Genomic DNA, 20,371 nt, shown 5'->3' with positions numbered 1-20,371 from the left:
CAAAAATAAAGTCCTAATTACAGGGAGAGCAATAATAGTTTTTATCCAATTGCTGCCAGTTTGAAGGCTAAGCTCCGCCCACTTGGTCTCCTAGCAACCCACTCAGCCCAGGGCACAGGCAGAGTTAGGCCTCACTTAGGCCTCTTCCACAGATTATCAGATTTGAACTAGATTATGTGGCAGTGTAGACTCAAGGCCCTTCCACACAGCTATTTAGAATCTTATATTATCTGCTTTGAACTGGATTATCTTGACTCCACACTGCCATATAATCCACTTCAGTGTGCATACTAAATATAAAGACAGCCATACAACAGACATTCAATACCACCACTACCTCAACAATTTCTCAACAACACCACCCGACAACGCCACAGCAACGCGTGGCCGGGCACAGCTAGTATAGTATATTATTAGCATTGCACAATATTAGCATCATATATTACTATATGGAACTATACCACTATACTGTAATATTATTTGTAATATTATATGTAACATATAATATATAATTAATATTATTATATGCTATTATTATAAGTATTATATTGTATTAGATTATAATATTATTATCAATATTACAGTAGAGTCTCACTTATCCAACATAAACGGGCCGGCAGAACGTTGGATAAGCGAATATGTTGGATAATAAGGAGGGATCAAGGAAAAGTCTATTAAACATCAAATTAGGTTATGATTTTACAAATTAAGCACCAAAACATCATGTTATACAACAAATTGGACAGAAAAAGTAGTTCAATACGCAGTAATGCTATGTAGTAATTACTGTATTTACGAATTTAGCACCAAAATATCACGATGTATTGAAAACATTGACTAAAAAAATGTGTTGGATAATCCAGAACGTTGGATAAGCGAATGTTGGATAAGTGAGACTCTACTGTATATGTATATACAATATATGATATTAGTAAAACTGATATAAAATACAGTAGAGTCTCACTTATCCAACATTCGCTTATCCAACGTTCTGGATTATCCAACGCATTTTTGTAGTCAATGTTTTCAATACATCGTGATTTTTTGGTGCTAAATTCGTAAATACAGTAATTACTACGTAGCATTACTGCTCATTGAACTACTTTTTCTGTCAAATTTGTTGTATAACATGATGTTTTTGGTGCTTAATTTGTAAAATCATAACCTAATTTGATGTTTAATAGGCTTCTCCTTAATCTCTCCTTATTATCCAACATATCCGCTTATCCAATGTTCTGCCGGCCCGTTTATGTTGGATAAGTGAGACTCTACTGTATTATATTATAAAACTGAGGGCAGGGGCCAGGTAAATGACCTTGGGGGGGCCGCATTCGGGCCCCGGGCCTTAGTTTGGGGACCCCTGGTCTAAGTCATTAATACAGATATTGAACAAAACTGAGCCCAGGATGGAACCCTGCTGATGGCACTCCACTCGCCACTTCTTTCCAGGATGAAGGAGAATCACTTAACCAATTACAGACCCACTTAACCATAGTTTTGCCTAGCCCACATTGGACTAGTTTATTTGCCAGGAAGGAATCTGTGCATTGACAAAGCGAGGAGCCATCTGCCTTTGTCCGTGAATGACAGAACAGGGCAACGCTGTCTTTCCCTTTCCTCCAAGTGGGACAGGATTGGAGCGGCTGTCTTTTAACATTTCCACTGGAAGGGAAATATTGAAAACAGGCTCCGATCTTCAAAGGCGTTCTTGTTTGCAGAGGCCAAAGCAAACCTTTGATGGGAAGGGGGAAGGGGAGAGAAAGGGACCCTCGCAGAAAACTGTCGGATCCCACAGAGCTTGTTTTGATGCACAAGTCGAGCCTTCTTGCTCCTCGGCGGATTTTTTTCCCCCTCGGTGAGGCTGTGTTTCCTAAGGAGGGAAAGCCGGAGACCGATGTTGATGTCTTTGCATTCAAAGTCTCAGCAGGAGCCATTTTGTCGGTCCTTGCCTCGCTAAAGGAGGAGGATGCGATTGCAAGGCAGGTCTAGTGGCCAGGAAGGGTCCAGAAGGCAAACTCTTTCACTTGCCAGAGAAATTTGGGCACACGAAGGACTCTCCGTGCGTCCCCAGGATTTTGCTTTTATTCCTCTCACTCCACTTGCACCCCACCTTCAAATCCAAGGACCTCCAAGACAGGAAACAACGCACAAAACCAAAACACGGTCACAACCAACAGCGCAGAAATGTCTGCCACAACACCCCAGTTGTGGACTGAAAAGTAATGCCTCCACCTTCGTAACTCCTCAACAGATGGCAGTCCTGGTCTGCGGCAGGTCCTGGCTTGTTCAGGAGACTCTCCTATACAGTTAGTTCCATTTGGCGGGAAGTCTTAGCATTGAACGGATGTGTTGTTAAAGTGCAAAGTATGGAACCCTGCGCAGACGGGGAAGACTTAGCATTGGACAGTTGTGTTGTTAAAGTGTGAAGTATGGAACCCTGCGCAGACGGGGAAGCCTGAGCATTGGACGGTTGTGTTGTTAAAGTGTGAAGTATGGAACCCTGCGCAGACGGGGAAGCCTTAGCATTGAACGGTTGTGTTGTTAAAGTGCGAAGTATGGAACCCTGCGCAGATGGGGAAGCCTTAGCATTGGACGGTTGTGTTGTTAAAGTGCGAAGTATGGAACCCTGCGCAGATGGGGAAGCCTTAGCATTGAACGGTTGTGTTGTTAAAGTGCGAAGTATGGAACCCTGCGCAGACGGGGAAGCCTTAGCATTGGACGGTTGTGTTGTTAAAGTACAAAGTATGGAACCCTGCGCAGGCGGGGAAGCCTTAGCATTGAAGTTCAACAGGGACAAATGCAAGATACTTCATTTCGGCAGAAAAAATGGAATGCAAAGATACAGAATGGGGGACGATGTCTGGCTTGACAGCAGTACGTGCGAAAAAGACCTTGGAGTCCTCGTGGGGAGGAAGGGGAACATGAGCCAACAATGTGATGCGGCAGCTAAAAAAGCCAACGGGATTCTGTCCTGCATCAATAGGGGAATAGCGTCTAGATCCAGGGAAGTCCTGCTCCCCTTATTCTATTCTGCCTTGGTCAGACCACACCTGGAATCACACTGTGTCCAATTCTGGGCACCGCAGTTGAAGGGAGATGTTGACAAGCTGGAAAGCGTCCAGAGGAGGAAGACTAAAATGATTAAGGGTCTGGAGAACAAGCCCTATGAGGAGCGGCTTAAAGAGCTGGGCATGTTTAGCCTGCAGAAGAGAAGGCTGAGAGGAGACATGAGAGCCATGGACAAATACGTGAAGGGAAGTCACAGGGAGGAGGGAGGGAGCTTGTTTTCTGCTGCCCTGCAGACTAGGACACGGAACAATGGCTTCAAACTACAGGGAAGGAAGGAGATTCCACCTGAACATCAGGAAGAACTTCCTCACGGTGAGAAGGGCTGTTCACCAGTGGAACTCTCTCCCCGGGGCCGTGGTGGAGGCTCCTTCCTTGGAGGCTTTTAAGCAGAGGCTGGATGGCCATCTGTCGGGGGTGCTTTGAATGCGATTTTCCTTGGCAGAATGGGGTTGGACTGGATGGTTCATGATGAAGTCTCTTCCGACTCTAGGATTCTATGAGTCTATAAGTAGCTTCCACTGGACTTTGATGTAGAGTTCCACTTTCAGCCAGGAAGTTCTTCCTAATGTTCAGGTGGAATCTCCTTTCCTTCCATTTGAAGACATACGGCAGCCTTAAGGTTAAAGGATTTCCCCTGACATTAAGTCCAGTCACGTCTGACTCTGGAGGTTGGTGCTCATCTCCATTTCTAAGCCGAAGAGCCGGCGTTGTCCGTAGACACCTCCAAGGTCACGTTGCCACTGGCATGACTGCATGGAGCGTTGTTACATTCCCACCGTTACCAATAAGTGGTACCTATTGATCTACTCACATTGGCATGTTTTCGAACTGCTAAGTTGGCAGAAGCTGGGGCTGACAGCGGCCGCTGATGCCACTCCCGGGATTTGAACCTGGGACCTTTCGGTCTGCAAGTTCAGCAGCTCAGCGCTTTAACACACTTCACCACTGGGGCAGCCTTGGACTCTGATATATCCCCTTTCTTCAGTTCCAACACTGATGCAGGAAAGATTTAAGGGCAGGCAAGACTGGGCCACACCTGGACACACCTAGTTGCACCTGTAACTTGGTGTTACTGCAAAGCAAAGACTCTCTTTCCCGTTTGGGTGCCTTTGGCCTTCCTTGCGGTCAACGTCCCAAATTCTCCTATTTTATTACTGTTTGTGACGGCATCTTTCCCCAGCAAGGCAGCCTCTTCCAGCTGCTTCCTCCCTCCTTCCTTCCTTCTTTCCCTCTTTCTTTCTTTCCTTCCCATGCGCTCAAAATGCGCAGCAGGGCGGTTCTCATGGCAACGCCGTGAAAGAGGCGCTTCATGCCCAGGTTCGGAGCGGCGCATGGAAGGAAGGTGGCCAGGTAGCAGACGGCCGGACTGGACCGTGGATGGCTTTGGGACACTCTGGACAGGGTCCGGCGGAGAGTAGGAACCAAACCAAAGGCTGTGTTTGGTTTTAAACACAGTTGCCAAAAATGGCCGCATTAGAAACACAGCAACGGGGCCAGGTGTGTGTGTGTGTATTTGTGTGTGCAACCTTGGCGCCGCGACAGGCAGTGTACAGGATAAGAGCCATTTCATGCCTTTCTATTTTGGGGGCCTCTCGTTGGCAGGATCCAAATTGGGGAGGGGGAGAGAAGGGGAAAAGGCACAGCTGTCTCCTCTACAAGGGGAGGGGGATTACCAGGCGGAAGGAGAGGAGAGCGAGTGGCGCTAATAGCTCCAGCATTGCATAATTCAATTAAGCGTGCCAATGCACACACAGAGATACACATATGCGCACACACACACACACACACAGGCATCGGGGGCCTCGGCTTGGCCAGCTGCCATCCGTGGGGAGGGGTCCGCCCGAAGCAGACGGAGGGAAGCCGGGGAGAGCTAAGATGGCGGTCCACGGCAAGTGGACGTGCACGCACACTCACGCACGTACACTGCATTCGGAGCCACCGTGGCGGCGCATGGGGAGGGGGCAAGGGGCCTCTCTCCGCCAGCCCCCTCCTCCCTTTCTCCTTGCAAAGTCCCACCGCCTGGGAGCTGCTTGCTTGCAAAGAGGGAGATTTGCTGCAGGGAAGGAGGCCCAAAGCACCACCCGGCTGCAAACATACGACTTACAAACAACTCAAAAATAAGGCATCCCCTGAAAATAAGACCTAGTGGAGGTTTTGCTGAATTGCTAACTATAAGGCCTCCCCCGAAAGTAAGACCTAGCAAAGTTGGTGTTTGGAAGCATGCCCAACGAACAGAACACCAGAGCATGCAGGATCGGTAAATGTACGTACCATAGATATGTAATGGTAGTAGCAAGACATTCTTGATAGGATTCACAGTTTGCCTGGTTATGCTGGTTTGTAATGACAACAAGGTAAAAGGTAAAGGTTTTTTACCTTTGTGAACTTGATACCCTGTTTCCCCAAAAATAAGTCATCCCCAAAAAATAAGACCTACCGTGTTTCCCCGAAAATAAGACAGTGTCTTATATTAATTTTTGCTCCCAAAGATGCGCTAGGTCTTATTTTCAAGGGATGTCTTATTTTTCCATGAAGAAGAATTCACATTTATTGTTGAACAAAAAAAATGAGCATTATATACTGTACAGTAATTGTCATCACAAACCAGCATAACCAGACTAACTGTGAATCCTATCAAGAATTTCTTGTTATTACCATTATTTCCATGTACAACACTCTATGGTATGTACATTTACCGATCCTGCATGCTCTGGTGTTCTGTTTGGCAGGCATACTTCCAAACAAAAACTTTGCTAGGTCTTACTTTCAGGGGAGTCTTATATTTAGCAATTCAACAAAACCTCTGCTAGGTCTTATTTTCCGGGGATGTCTTATTTTCAGGGAAACAGGGTAGTAGAAGTTTTGCTGAATTGCTAAATATAAGGCCTCCCCCAAAAGTAAGACCTAGCAAAGTTTTTATTTGGAAGCATGCCCGGCGCCTGCCAAACAAAACACCAGAGCATGCAGAATTGGTAAATGTACATACCAGTTGTACATGGAAATAATGGTAGTAACAAGAAATTCTTGATAGGATTCAGAAGTTTGTCTAGTTATGTTGGTTTATGATGACAACTACTGTACAGTATATAATAAATGTTCATTTTTTTTGTTCAACAATAAATGTGAATTCTTCTTCATGGAAAAATAAGACATCCCCTGAAAATAAGACCTAGCGCAAAATTAATATAAGACACTGTCTTATTTTCGGGGAAACACGGTATAGACACAGGGTCTATTCCCATCCCAATTTGCACTTCCAAGAATTTGCAGCACTTTATCAGTCACCTCATGTTTACAATATTTATATGGTGCACCTTACCCAGCCTACTTTTACAACCTCTCTGTTTTAATCCATGTTTTTATTAGTTCTTGTCATTTGTTTTTATTGGCTAATGTTTAAATTTTTATAATTGTGCATGTCTTTTGTCTATTGCTGTGTTTTGTTATTGTTTTTATTCGGGCTTGGCCCCATGTAAGCCGCCCTGCGTCCCCTTTGGGGAGATAGAAGCGGGGTATAAAAATAAAGTTATCATTATTATTATTATTATTATTATTATTATTATTTTATTATGACACAGCAAACAAGATAGACATGCTGGATTTCGTTTCACAAAATCACAAGTCGGACACTTCCCAAGTGTCTAGGACTGTGTGATGTATTTTCGGATGATGCATGCAGATCCCAGTCGGGTGACCTTTTGCAGTTGGCAGATCGTGATTTTGTCAATGTCTATTGTTTCCAAATGCTGGCTGAGATCTTTTGGCACGGCACCCAATGTGTCCATCACCACTGGGACAACCTGCACTGGTTTTTATTATTATTATTATTATTATTATTATTATTATTATTATTATTATTATTATTATTATTAAGGTTTCCCTTGATGTTAAGTCCAGTCATGTCTGACTCTGGGGGTTGGTGCTCATCTCCATTTCTAAGCCGAAGAGCCGGCATTGTTCGCAGACACCTCCAAGGTCATGTGGCATGGGCATGACTGCATGGAGCGACGTTACCTTCCCGCCGGAGCAGTACCTATTGATCTACTCACGTTTGCATGTTTTCAAACTGCTAGGTTGGCAGAAGCTGGGGCTAACAGCTGGCACTCATTTCGCTCTCCAGATTCGAACCTGGGACCTTTTGGTCCGCAAGTTCAGCAGCTCAGCGCTTTAACACACTGCGCCACCAGAGGCCCCAGGGATGACAACTACTGTGCAGTATATATAATACATGTTCATTTTTTTTGTTCAACAATAGATGTGAATTCTTCTTCATGGAAAAATAAGACATCCCCAAGATAAAAGGGGTGCCTAACTGCATTGTTTCTGCAGTGTAGATGCGCCCTGCCTATCTTTTTAACAGATATGTTTCAGTGGTCTTATGTTTATATCTTACAGATTTTAAACGTGAGCCCTAGGGAGAGGCAGGTAAAACATAACATTATTATTATTATAGGGTTGTTGTATGTCTTTCGGGCTGTGTGGCCATGTTCCAGAAGTATTCTCTCCTGACGTTTCGCCCATATCTATGGCAGGCATCCTCAGAGGTTGTGAGGTATGGATAAATTAAGTAAGGAAAGGAAAGAATATATATCTGTGTATAGTCCAAGGTGTGGCAAGAGTTCTTTGTCCCTGGGAGCCAGCATTAATGTTTCAGTTAATCACCCTAATTGGCATTGGAAATGTTTTGTCCCTTGCCTGGGGGCATCCTTTGTTCAGTCAAGTCCTTATTGTGTTGGTTCCCATCTACTAATTTATCCATACCTCACAACCTCTGAGGATGCCTGCCATAGATGTGGGCGAAACGTCAGGAGAGAATACTTCTGGAACATGGCCACACAGCCCGAAAGACATACAACAACCCTGTGATCCCGGCCATGAAAGCCTTCGACAACACATTATTATTATAGTTGGTATTATTATTGCCTTTCCCCTTAGAAACCTGAAACGCATTTGGATGGAAGAGATGCGGCAGTGGTTTTGGGAAAGGAAAGGCAAAGGGCTCCCTCTTGAGTCTGTCTGGACTTAAAGCCGGATGGGAAGGAGGAGATGGAGAGAAGGAAGAAGAAGAGAGCATGGATGGGCTTCTGCTCTCCCACCTTTGGGCCCATGAGCATGGTCTGAAGAAGGGGCCTGATCTTCTACTTCGAGGCCCCTACCTACGCAATTCATGTCACGCCACTTCAAACCAGTATGGAAGAAATTGCCAATATCCACTGGATAACAGAGGAAGCCAGGGAGTTTCAGAAAAACATCTACTTCTGCTTTATTAACTATTCGAAAGCCTTCGACTGTGTGGATCAGGGGTCCCCAAACTTTTTAAACAGGGGGCCAGTTCACGATCCTTCAGACCAGGGGTCCCCAAACTAAGGCCCGGGGGCCGGATGCGGCCCTCCAAGGTCATTTACCTGGCCCCTGTCCTAAACTTTAGACTTAGGGTTGACCTAAATCTACCTGGTCTTTGGAGATCTTTTTGCTTACTTATGGTCTTATGAGATCGTCTAGATGGTTTTTGAAGGTCTCTTTGCTTAGCTACGGCCTTATGAAACCATCTTAGATGGCTTTTGGAGATCACATTCCTTACCTATGGTCCTATGAGACTGCCTAGATGGCCTTTGAAGGTCCCTTTCCTTATCTATGGTTTTATGAGATTGTCTAGATGGCCTTTGGGGGGCCCTTTCCTTCTCTATGGTCTTATGAAACCATCTAGATGGTCTTTGAGGGCCCCTTTCCTTATCTATGGTCTTCTGGTGGCCTGATGAGATCATCTAGATGGTCTTTGAGGGTCCCTTACCTTACCTATGGTCTTATGAAACCATCTAGATGGTCTTTGGAGGTCTCTTTGCTTACCTATGGTCTTAGAAGATTGTCTAGATCAGGGGTCCCTAAACTAAGGCCCATGGGCCGGATGTGGCCCTCCAAGGTAATTGACCTGGCCTCTGTCCTAAACTTTAGACTTCGGGTTGACCTAAGTCTGAAATGACCTGAAGGCACACAACAACAACAATCTTAATTTTGGACTATTTCATCCTAGTCCGGCCCCCTAACAGTCTGAGGGACTGTGAATCGGCCCTCTACTTAAAAAGTTTGAGGACCCCTGCTTCAGACCATTGGAGGGCCGGACTATACCGTGTTTCCCCGAAAATAAGACAGTGTCTTATATTAATTTTTGCTCCCAAAGATGCACTAGGTCTTATTTTCAGGGGATGTCTTATTTTTCCATGAAGAAGAATTCACATTTATTGTTGAACAAAAAAATGAACATTTATTATATACTGTACAGTAGTTGTCATCACAAGCCAGCATAACCAGACAAAATGTGAATACTATCAAGAATTTCTTGTTACTACCAATATTTCCATGTACAACACTTTATGGTGTGTACATTTCCCGATCCTGCAAGCTCTGGTGTTCTGTTCGTTGGGCATGCTTCCAAACAAAAACTTTGCTAGGTCTTACTTTCAGGGGAGGCCTTATATTTAGCAATTCAGCAAAACCTCTACTAGGTCTTATTTTCTGAGGATGTTTTATTTTAGGGGAAACAGGGTAGTTGGCCACCAAGCAATAATAATAATTAATAATAATAATAATAACAACAACAATAATAAAGAGGGTTGGAAGAGACCCCTTGGGCCATTTAGGCCAATCCCCTTCTGCCTTCATGCACAGAAAGCACAAGCACAGCATCCCTGACCGATGACCACCTAGCCTCAATGTTAATAATAATAATAATAATAATAATAATAATAATAATAATAATAATAATACAGGGTTTTGGAACACAATACTCCTAACCTCACAATTGTGTTAAAAAACAAAGTATGGATTGTCGATGTTGCAATCCCAGGTGACAGAAGGATTGAGGAGAAACAACTGGAAAAGCTGACACGATATGAGGATTTAAAGATCGAATTACAAAGACTTTGGCACAAGCCAGTCAAAGTGGTCCCAGTGGTGATCGGCACACTGGGTGCAGTGCCTAAAGACCTTGGCCTGCACTTAAACACAATCGGCGCTAACAAAATTACCATCTGCCAGCTACAGAAGGCCACCTTACTGGGATCTGCACACGTTATTCGCCAATACATCACACAGTCCTAGACACTTGGGAAGTATCCGACGTATGATCCAATACAACAGCCAGCAGAGTGTCTGCTGTGGACTCATCTTGTTGTGTTTCTAATAATAATAATAATAATAATAATAATACCTGGCTGTGGCTCACGAATGGGACCCTGAAGAAGAGGACAGAAGGCCTGATCCTTGCAGCCCAGGAGCAAGACATCAGGACAAATGCAATTAAGGCCAAGATCGAAAAATCAGCCGATGACCCAAAATGCAGACTGTGCAAGGAAGCCGACGAAACCATTGATCATATCCTCAGCTGCTGTAAGAAAATTGCACAGACAGACTACAAACAGAGGCACAACTGTGTGGCCCAAATGATTCATTGGAACTTATCCCTCAAGTATCACCTCCCTGCAGAACTGGTGGGATCACAAACCTGCAAAGGTTGTGGAAAATGAACACGCAAAGATACTGTGGGATTTCCGAATCCAGACTGACAAAGTTCTGGAACACAACACACCAGACATCACAGTTGTGGAAAAGAACAAGGTTTGGATCATTGATGTTGCCATCACAGGTGACAGTCGCATTGATGAAAAACAACAGGAAAAACTCAGCCGCTATCAGGACCTCAAGATTGAACTTCAAAGACTCTGGCAGAAACCAGTGCAGGTGGTCCCGGTGGTGATCGGCATACTGGGTGCTGTGCCAAAAGATCTCAGCCGGCATTTGGAAACAATAGACATTGACAAAATTACGATCTGCCAACTGCAAAAGGCCACCCTGCTGGGATCTGCAGCATCATCCGAAAATACATCTCACAATCCTAGACGCTCGGGAAGTGTTCGACTTGTGATTTTGTGATATGAAATCCAGCATATCTATCTTGTTTGCTGTGTCATACAACATAGTTGTGTCAATAATAATAATAATAATAATAATAATAATAATAATAATAATAATGGCTTTAAGAGAAGAAGAGACCCCTTGGGTCATTTAGCCCAACCCCCTTCTGCCCTTGTGCTGTGGGGGCCGGATAAATGGCTTCGATGGGCCGCATCCGGCCCCCGGGCCTTAGTTTGGGGACCCCTGGTGTGGATCATAATAAACTATGGCATGGTCTTGGTGGTCTGGGGAGACCAAGTCCCCTTGTCTGTCTCCTGAGAAACCTGTACAAAGACCAAGTAGCCACAGTCAGAACAGATCATGGAACAGGAGACGGGTTCAAGACTGGGAAAGGAGTGCGGACATCAGGGCTGCATCCTCTCACCCTCCCTATTCAACTTGTACGCAGAACATATCATGCGACGTGTGGGGCTTGAGGAATCCAAGGCCGGAGTTAAAATTGCTGGAAGAAACATGAACAACCTTAGGTATGCAGATGATACCACTCTGATGGCCTTAAGCGAGGAAGAGCTGAGGAGTCTTATCACCAAGGTGGAAGAAGAAAGGGCAAAAGCTGGGTTGCAGTTAAACGTCAAGAAAATCAAGATGATGGCAACCAGACTGATTGATAACTGGCATAGAGGGAGAAAACGTGGAGGCAGTGACAGACTTTGTATTTCTAGGGACGAAGATTCCTACAGGCAGGAAATTAGGAGACGTTTCCTTCTTGGGAGGAGAGCAATGACCAACGTCAATGATAAAATGGTGAAGAGCAGAGACATCACACTGGCCACGAAGGTTCGCATGGTGAAACCAATGGTCTTTCCCATAGTAACCTATGGATGTGAGAGCTGGACCATAAGGAAGGCTGAGCGAAGGAAGGAAGAGAGGGGCTTTTGAAGGAAAATCTTGAGCGTGCCTTGGACCTTGGCAAGAAGATCCAACCAGTCCATCCTCCAGGAAATAAGGCCCAATGGCTGCTCACTGGAGGGAAGGATATTGGAGGCAAAGATGAAGGACTTTGGCCACATCATGAGGAGACAGGAAAGCTTGGAGAAGATCACGATGCTGGGAAAATGGAAGGAAAAAGGAAGAGAGGCCGACCAAGGGCGAGATGGATGGATGGTATCCTTGAAGTGACTGGCTTGACCTTGAAGGAATAATAATAATAATAATTTTATTCTTATATCCCGCCCCATCTCCCCGGAGGGACTCGGGGCGGCTTACATGGGGCCATGCCCAGACACGACAGCAAAAATCAGATAAAACATTAAACCGAGCAGTAAAACTTCAACATGATTAAAAACAGTCATAAAAGTAAATATAGACAATAATATTAAAATCCCGATTTGGGTCAAAAGATCCAGGCCAAGGTGCAAAGCAATATCAAGTTATCAGGGAGGGATAATTATTAAGGAACTGGCGGCGGTGACGGCCGACAGGGAGCTCTGGCCTGGACTGGTCCACGAGGTCACCAAGAGTCGGAAGCAACTGAACGAATAAACAACAACAACAATTGCACCGATAAATGCTGGAAATGTGGGAAAGAAAAAGGCACATTTTACCACCTGTAGTGGTCATGCAACAAAGTAAACAGCTATTGGAAATAGATTCATGTACATCTAGAAAAGATATTCAATACAAATTTTAAAATGACACCACAAATGTACCTTTTGAACATGTCCGAAGAAGAAGTGGAAAGGAAATAGGGAAGAATTTTGTTTTACGTGACAGTGGCAGTTCGGATAGTATACGCTAGATATTGGAAAAACCTCAGAGGTTTTAGCAGAACTGGAACAATATATTATAGAGTTGCTGATGATGGACAAAATAACGATGCCCTTAAGAGGAGAACCGTTAAGAGAACTTTGTTAATGAATGGCAACCAATGATCCAACATTTCAATGTAAAATTAATCTAAAAATAGAGGAAGCTAATAGACTGAAGGCAGGGAGGAAACGGATATAAATTTGGAACTTATTGACTTGTGGGGTCCCGCAGGGTTCAGTACTGTCCCCCATGTTGTTCAACATATACATGAAGCCGCTGGGAGAGATCATCAGGAGTTTCGGGGTTCGGTGTCATCTGTACGCAGATGATGTCCAGCTCTGTCACTCCTTCCCACCTGTCACTAAGGAGGCTGTTCAGGTCCTGAACCGGTGTCTGGCCTCTGTGTCGGACTGGATGAGGGTGAACAAATTGAAACTGAATCCAGACAAGACAGAGGTCCTCCTGGTCAGTCGCAAGGCTGAACAGGGAATAGGGTTACAGCCTGTGTTGGACGGGGTCGCACTCCCCCTGAAGACACAGGTTCGCAGTCTGGGGGTCCTCCTGGACTCATCGCTGAGCCTGGAGCCCCAGGTCTCGGCGGTGGCCAGGGGAGCCTTTGCACAACTAAGACTTGTGCGCCAGCTGCGCCCGTTCCTTGGGAGGTCTGACTTGGCCACGGTGGTCCACGCTCTGGTTACATCCCGTTTGGACTACTGCAACGCTCTCTACGTGGGGTTGCCTTTGAAGACGGCCCGGAAGCTCCAATTAGTACAACGGGCGGCAGCCAGATTAATAACTGGGGCGGCTTATAGGGAGCGTACCACCTCCCTACTTAGCCAGCTCCACTGGCTGCCGATATGCTACCGAGCCCAATTCAAAGTGCTGGTTTTGACCTATAAAGCCCTAAACGGTTCTGGCCCAATCTACTTGTCCGAACGTATCTCCTCCTATGAGCCAGGAAGATCCCTAAGGTCATCTGGAGAGGCCCTGCTCTCGGTCCCGCCTGCCTCACAGGCACGGCTGGTGGGGACAAGGGACAGGGCCTTCTCGGTGGTGGCTCCCCGGCTGTGGAACACCTTCCCCAGAGAAATACGGCAAGCCCCAACCCTTTTGAGTTTTAGAAAAGCCCTGAAAACATGGCTATGTGCCCAGGCTTTTGAAGATTAAACGATAATGACGACCCGGACTGATTTACGGCTACAGCACGAGGATTTTGGAGGAATGGATTTTAATCATATGTTTTTATATTTTTTATATTGTTTTAATTGTTTTATTGGTTTTTTATAGCTGTTTTAATTATGTATAGGCATCGAATTGTTGCCAATTTTGTACGCCGCCCTGAGTCCCTTCGGGTGAGAAGGGCGGGATATAAATGTTGGAAATAAATAAATAAATAAATAAAATAAACTTACAATATTTTTATATGTACTATTCAAACAGAAGACTGTGACTCCTTATTGAAAATATATTGTCTGAGAAATAATTATGAAATGCTAATAGATGAAAGTCTTGCACTATATGCAACAAACACTTGCAATGTATGTATATTTGAATGAATGAAAATAAATAAACATTATATATATATATATACTAGCTGTGCCTGGCCACGCGTTGCTGTGGCGAAGTATGGTGGTATTGGAAAGAAAGTATTGAGGAATTGGTAAAGGGTGAAGGTTTTAAGTCCATTATAAATGGGTAATATAGCTGTGTGGAAGGGCCTTGAGTCTACACTGCCATATAATCCAGTTCAAATCAGATAATCTGTATTTTATAGGCAGTGTGGAAGAGGCCTGAGTGAGGCCTAACTCTGCCTGTCCCCTGGGCTGAGTGGGTTGCTAGGAGACCAAGTGGGTGGAGCTTAGCCTTCTAACTGGCAGCAATTGGATAAAAACAATTATTCCTCTCCCTCTAATTAGGACTTTATTTTTCTTTTCTTTTTGTTGTATGAACGTAGAGGCATGGATGAGGGGTTGTGCTGCCAAGTTTAGTGTTTCTGGGATGTGTAGTTTTGTTGTTTTGTCCTAGGCCGAAATGTCATTACCCTTTTATATATATAGATAAACAACAACAACAACAACAAAAGCACTGCTGCTCAAATGATCACGTAGGAAATCCTGGAACCAGTCTGAGGCCTGGATGGAAAGGATGCAAACCAGGAAGCACTAATGCGCACAAAGGGCTTTCTTTGCGCACTCTCGTCAAACTGCATTAAATAGTGAACAAATCCAACAATATTTCCAAAACCCAACTGAGCCCCGTCCAAGACACTTCGCCCAACCCATGTATGTGAGCCCCTTACCCTAAATTCAGCCTTAAATTCAACTGCATATGGACGACTTGTCTGGCATCAGCTCCGTCCCTCCTATCTGTTTGGAGACGGTCAGCAGAGGCTTTGCTAAGCAAGACCGGGTTCAGGACAGAGTGGCCAGCCTTTCCTTCTCATGCATGGCCAGCAGGCAGGTAAAGGTGGGATCCCCAAGAAAGGGGTCCCTCGTAAGAGCAAGACAGTTGGCATTTCCAGGTATTGCCCATCATGCACATTTCATTTAAAATACAATTATGGACCGTACAGATATGCAGAAGGAACAGCAACGTGGTTAATCACACATTCTCCGCAAGAACGTTTGTTTAGGAAAGGAAGCCAGGGTTAGGAAGACGACACTCAAATAGAGGGAGGAAGGGGTCTCTTCCAAAGCAAAGGTGGGCAACCGAGGTGAAAAGCCAGAAGTCCTCCATCCAGAATTGCCACGGAAGGAGGAAGCCTCAAGGAGTCCAGTTTTGGTTTTGAAAATGTGTTGTGGTTGTTTTGTAAATAATAAATCAAGCAGGAAAAATCTATTTGGAATTATAGAAATGTGGAATTGGAAATGAATCCCATGGCTATCCATTCAACTCAACCCTGAAGTTCACTATGTAACACAACTTTTGTTCCTGGATGATAAATGCCATTTCCTAATTGGTTCTATCATAAAAATATGGAAAAAGTTGACTCAAGTCCCATTTCAGAGAGGAAAATGGGATATCAACAACAACAACAACAACAACAACAACAACAACAACAACAACATCCACCCAATGGCCTTTTGTTTTTGCAGGAGGGACAACCTGCAACAGCACATTTTGCTGTAGTTTTTCAATGCATATTTCATCATCGAGTCTCAATTAATTCAATATATGTTGTGGCAGCCATAAAAATGACTACACACACACACACACACACACACACACACGATTACTATTAAAGTCAATAACCAGCATCAAAAAAATAGCAAATGTCAAAATAGGAACATGACATGCATTTAGGTACAGTAGAGTCTCACTTATCCAACATTTGCTTATCCAACATTCTGGATTATCCAACGCATTTTTGTAGTCAATGTTTTCAATACATCGTGATATTTTGGTGCTAAATTCAAAAATACAGTAATTACTACATAGCATTACTGCGTATTGAACTACTTTTTCTGTCAAATTTGTTGTATAACATGATGTTTTGGTGCTTAATTTGTAAAATCATAACCTAATTTGATGTTTAATAAACTTTTCCTTGATCCCTCCTTATTATCCAACATATTCGCTTATCCAACGTTCTGCCGGCCCGTTTATGTTGGATAAGTGAGACTCTACTGTATACACACACACACACACACACAATTACTATTGAGGTCAATAACCAGCATCAAAAAAATAACAAATGTCAAAATAGGAACATGACATGCATTTAGGCATTAGGAAACATTGTCAAAAGCAGAGTTAAAAAAACAGTATTGAATGTGATAGCTAAAATGGTATTAAACATTTATATACTTAAATGACAAAGGTAAAAACTAAAGTAAGTAATAAAACCTTGTAAGACTGTGACAGCATCTTGCGCTGATAAGCTATTGCTGCTGCACAAAAACTAGCGACTTTGGCAGTAATTCCGGGGTGTTGGTCAGCTAGAAGGTCATCAACACAAAACCTTACAGATCTCCTTGGTAAACTTTCCAAGACTGGACTTATAAAATGTTTTTGAACAGCCACAAAAATGAAGTTTCTGGAGTATAACAACTACTTTCAAAGTGAGGACCGCACAATTAAACAATTAGGGCCGGGCTAGTTAGTAGCCAGCTGCAATAAATCACTACTGACCAAGAGGTCATGAGATAGAAGCCCGGGTTGGGTTAAACCCTCCCCCCCCCCAACCATTAAGAGCCTAGCTCACTGTTGACCTAAGCAGCCTGAAAGACAGTTGCATCTGTCAAGTAGGAAATTTAGGTATCGCTTTATGTGGGGAGGTAAATTTAACTAATTTACAACACCATAAAATTGCACTGAAAGGAATGAGGAAGTAATACTATCAAGGACTCAGTGTCACAAATGGACGGTGAAGAGGCAGCTCCCCCTGTGGCCGGAATTGAGCATACCCTCATGAAGCCGGAGGCTGGAAAATGTTAAATTGCCTCTGTGTGTGTCTATGTGTCGTATGTCTAATGGCATTGAATGTTTGGAATTTATATGTGCATTGTAATCCACCATGATTCCCCTTTGGGGTGAGAAAGAAGGGTGGAATATAAATACTGTAAATAAATTTTAAAAATTGTTATTTATTTATTTATAATACAGTAGAGTCTCACTTATCCAACATTCGCTTATCCAACGTTCTGGATTATCCAACGCATTTTTGTAGTCAATGTTTTCAATACATCGTAATATTTTGGTGCTAAATTCGGAAATATGGTAATTACTACGCAGCATTACTGCATATTTAACAACTTTATCTGTCACATTTGTTGTGTAACATGATGTTTTGGTGCTTAATTTGTAAAATCATAACCTAATTTGATGTTTAATAGGCTTCTCCTTAATCTCTCCTTATTATCCAACATATTTGCTTATCCAACGTTCTGCCGGCCTGTTTATGTTGGATAAGTGAGACTCTACTGTATTTATATCCTGCCGTTCTCTACCCTGAGTGGGACTCAAAGCGGCTTACGAATGGCATAAAACACAGACATGAATAAAATTATTAAAATTAAAACAGACATAAAAACATAATTAAAATACATTCCAATATGAAATATGTCATCCAAAGACAAGGTCGAAATAAACAGGAAATAACACTTTCAAACCAGGAACAGGAAAATTTCCAAATTGTGTTACATCGTGTTTTCCCTCCTGGAGGCGATTCTCTTTTGGGGGGATCTAGGAGGGCCAGGGGACCCCAAAAGACTCCCGCTTTGCCCACCTGTGCTTCAGCGGAAGCCCTGAGGTGACATTGCATGACTTGGCTTGTTTGCATCCGATCCGATCAGGAGAGGGAAACGTGTAAACACAGCGTCTCCTTCATGCAGAACCAGAGTTTAAACACAGAGAGACAGAGTGTCAGGGGACATCAACTTACTGCCTGCTTTTGCTCCTCTTCCTATAAGCGTTGACAAGAAGAAGAAGACACGAGAGAGAAAGAGAGAGAGAAGGAGAGGAAGGGAGAGAGAGAGAGAGAACGTGGACAGTTAATCATTATCTGGAAGGAAGACGCAGACACACTCAGCACACACACAGACAGCCGAGGACAAAGGAGTGGGATTCAAGCGGAGGGAAGGAAGGGGCCCTAGGCTGGGTCAGACCAAGGAGGGCTTGGGCTTCTTTAGACCATCTAGAGGGTCTTTGAGGGTCCCTTTCCTTACCAATGGTCTTATGAAACCATCTAGATGGTCTTTGAGGATCCCTTTCCTTACCAATGGTCTTATGAAACCATCTAGATGGTCTTTGAGGATCCCTTTCCTTACCAATGGTCTTATGAGACCATCTAGATGCTCTTTGAGGATCCCTTTCCTTACCAATGGTCTTATGAGACCATCTAGATGCTCTTTGAGGATCCCTTTCCTTACCAATGGTCTTATGAAACCACCTAGATGCTCTTTGAGGATCCCTTTCCTTACCAATGGTCTTATGAAACCATCTAGATGGTCTTTGAGGATCCCTTTCCTTACCAATGGTCTTATGAGATCATCTAGATGGTCCTTGAGGATCCCTTTCCTTACCAATGGTCTTATGAGACCATCTAGATGCTCTTTGAGGATCCCTTTCCTTACCAATGGTCTTATGAAACCACCTAGATGGTCTTTGAGGATCCCTTTCCTTACCAATGGTCTTATGAAACCATCTAGATGGTCTTTGAGGATCCCTTTCCTTACCAATGGTCTTATGAGATCATCTAGATGCTCTTTGAGGATCCCTTTCCTTACCAATGGTCTTATGAGACCATCTAGATGCTCTTTGAGGATCCCTTTCCTTACCAATGGTCTTATGAAACCACCTAGATGGTCTTTGAGGATTACTTTCCTTACCAATGGTCTTATGAAACCATCTAGATGGTCTTTGAGGATCCCTTTCCTTACCAATGGTCTTATGAGATCATCTAGATGCTCTTTGAGGATCCCTTTCCTTACCAATGGTCTTATGAAACCATCTAGATGGTCTTTGAGGATCCCTTTCCTTACCAATGGTCTTATGAAACCATCTAGATGGTCTTTGAGGATCCCTTTCCTTACCAATGGTCTTATGAGACCACCTAGATGGTCTTTGAGGATCCCTTTCCTTACCAATGGTCTTATGAGACCTTCTAGATGCTCTTTGAAGATCACTTTCCTTACCAATGGTCTTATGAGACCATCTAGATGCTCTTTGAGGATCACTTTCCTTACCAATGGTCTTATGAGACCATCTAGATGCTCTTTGAGGATCCCTTTCCTTACCAATGGTCTTATGAGACCACCTAGATGGTCTTTGAGGATCCCTTTCCTTACCAATGGTCTTATGAGACCACCTAGATGGTCTTTGAGGATCCCTTTCCTTACCAATGGTCTTATGAGACCACCTAGATGGTCTTTGAGGATCCCTTTCCTTACCAATGGTCTTTTGTGACCATCTAGATGCTCTTTGAGGATCCCTTTCCTTACCAATGGTCTTATGAAACCACCTAGATGGTCTTTGAGGATCCCTTTCCTTACCAATGGTCTTATGAAACCATCTAGATGGTCTTTGAGGATCCCTTTCCTTACCAATGGTCTTATGAGACCACCTAGATGGTCTTTGAGGATCCCTTTCCTTACCAATGGTCTTATGAGATCATCTAGATGGTCTTTGAGGATCCCTTTCCTTACCAATGGTCTTATGAGACCGTCTAGATGCTATTTGAGGATCCCTTTCCTTACCAATGGTCTTATGAGATCATCTAGATGGTCTTTGAGGATCCCTTTCCTTACCAATGGTCTTATGAGACCATCTAGATGCTCTTTGAGGATCCCTTTCCTTACCAATGGTCTTATGAGACCACCTAGATGGTCTTTGAGGATCCCTTTCCTTACCAATGGTCTTATGAGATCATCTAGATGGTCTTTGAGGATCCCTTTCCTTACCAATGGTCTTATGAGACCATCTAGATGCTCTTTGAGGATCCCTTTCCTTACCAATGGTCTTATGAAACCATCTAGATGCTCTTTGAGGATCCCTTTCCTTACCAATGGTCTTATGAGACCGTCTAGATGCTATTTGAGGATCCCTTTCCTTACCAATGGTCTTATGAGATCATCTAGATGGT

General features: G+C 43.8%; 1 protein-coding gene across 7 annotated transcripts in view; it reads right to left on the bottom strand.

The window, feature by feature from the left end:
* dtnb (dystrobrevin beta) overlaps window positions 1-20,371 on the bottom strand; it is a 219,284-nt gene that overhangs the window by 43,942 nt on the left and 154,971 nt on the right. For 6 of the 7 annotated variants that reach the window (XM_062968863.1, XM_062968830.1, XM_062968849.1 and 3 more), the window contains one exon: window positions 18,173-18,193. The exons of the other annotated variant lie outside the window; for it this stretch is intronic. In XM_062968863.1, the coding sequence (XP_062824933.1) occupies window positions 18,173-18,193 (21 nt within the window). The remainder of the gene's footprint in view (window positions 1-18,172; window positions 18,194-20,371) is intronic. 7 annotated transcript variants of the gene reach the window in all.

Source organism: Anolis carolinensis, chromosome 1 (genome assembly GCF_035594765.1).
Source record: "Anolis carolinensis isolate JA03-04 chromosome 1, rAnoCar3.1.pri, whole genome shotgun sequence".
NCBI lineage: Eukaryota > Metazoa > Chordata > Lepidosauria > Squamata > Dactyloidae > Anolis > Anolis carolinensis.
Note: the sequence above shows the minus strand (reverse complement) of the source record. Positions and strands in the feature narration are given on the sequence as shown.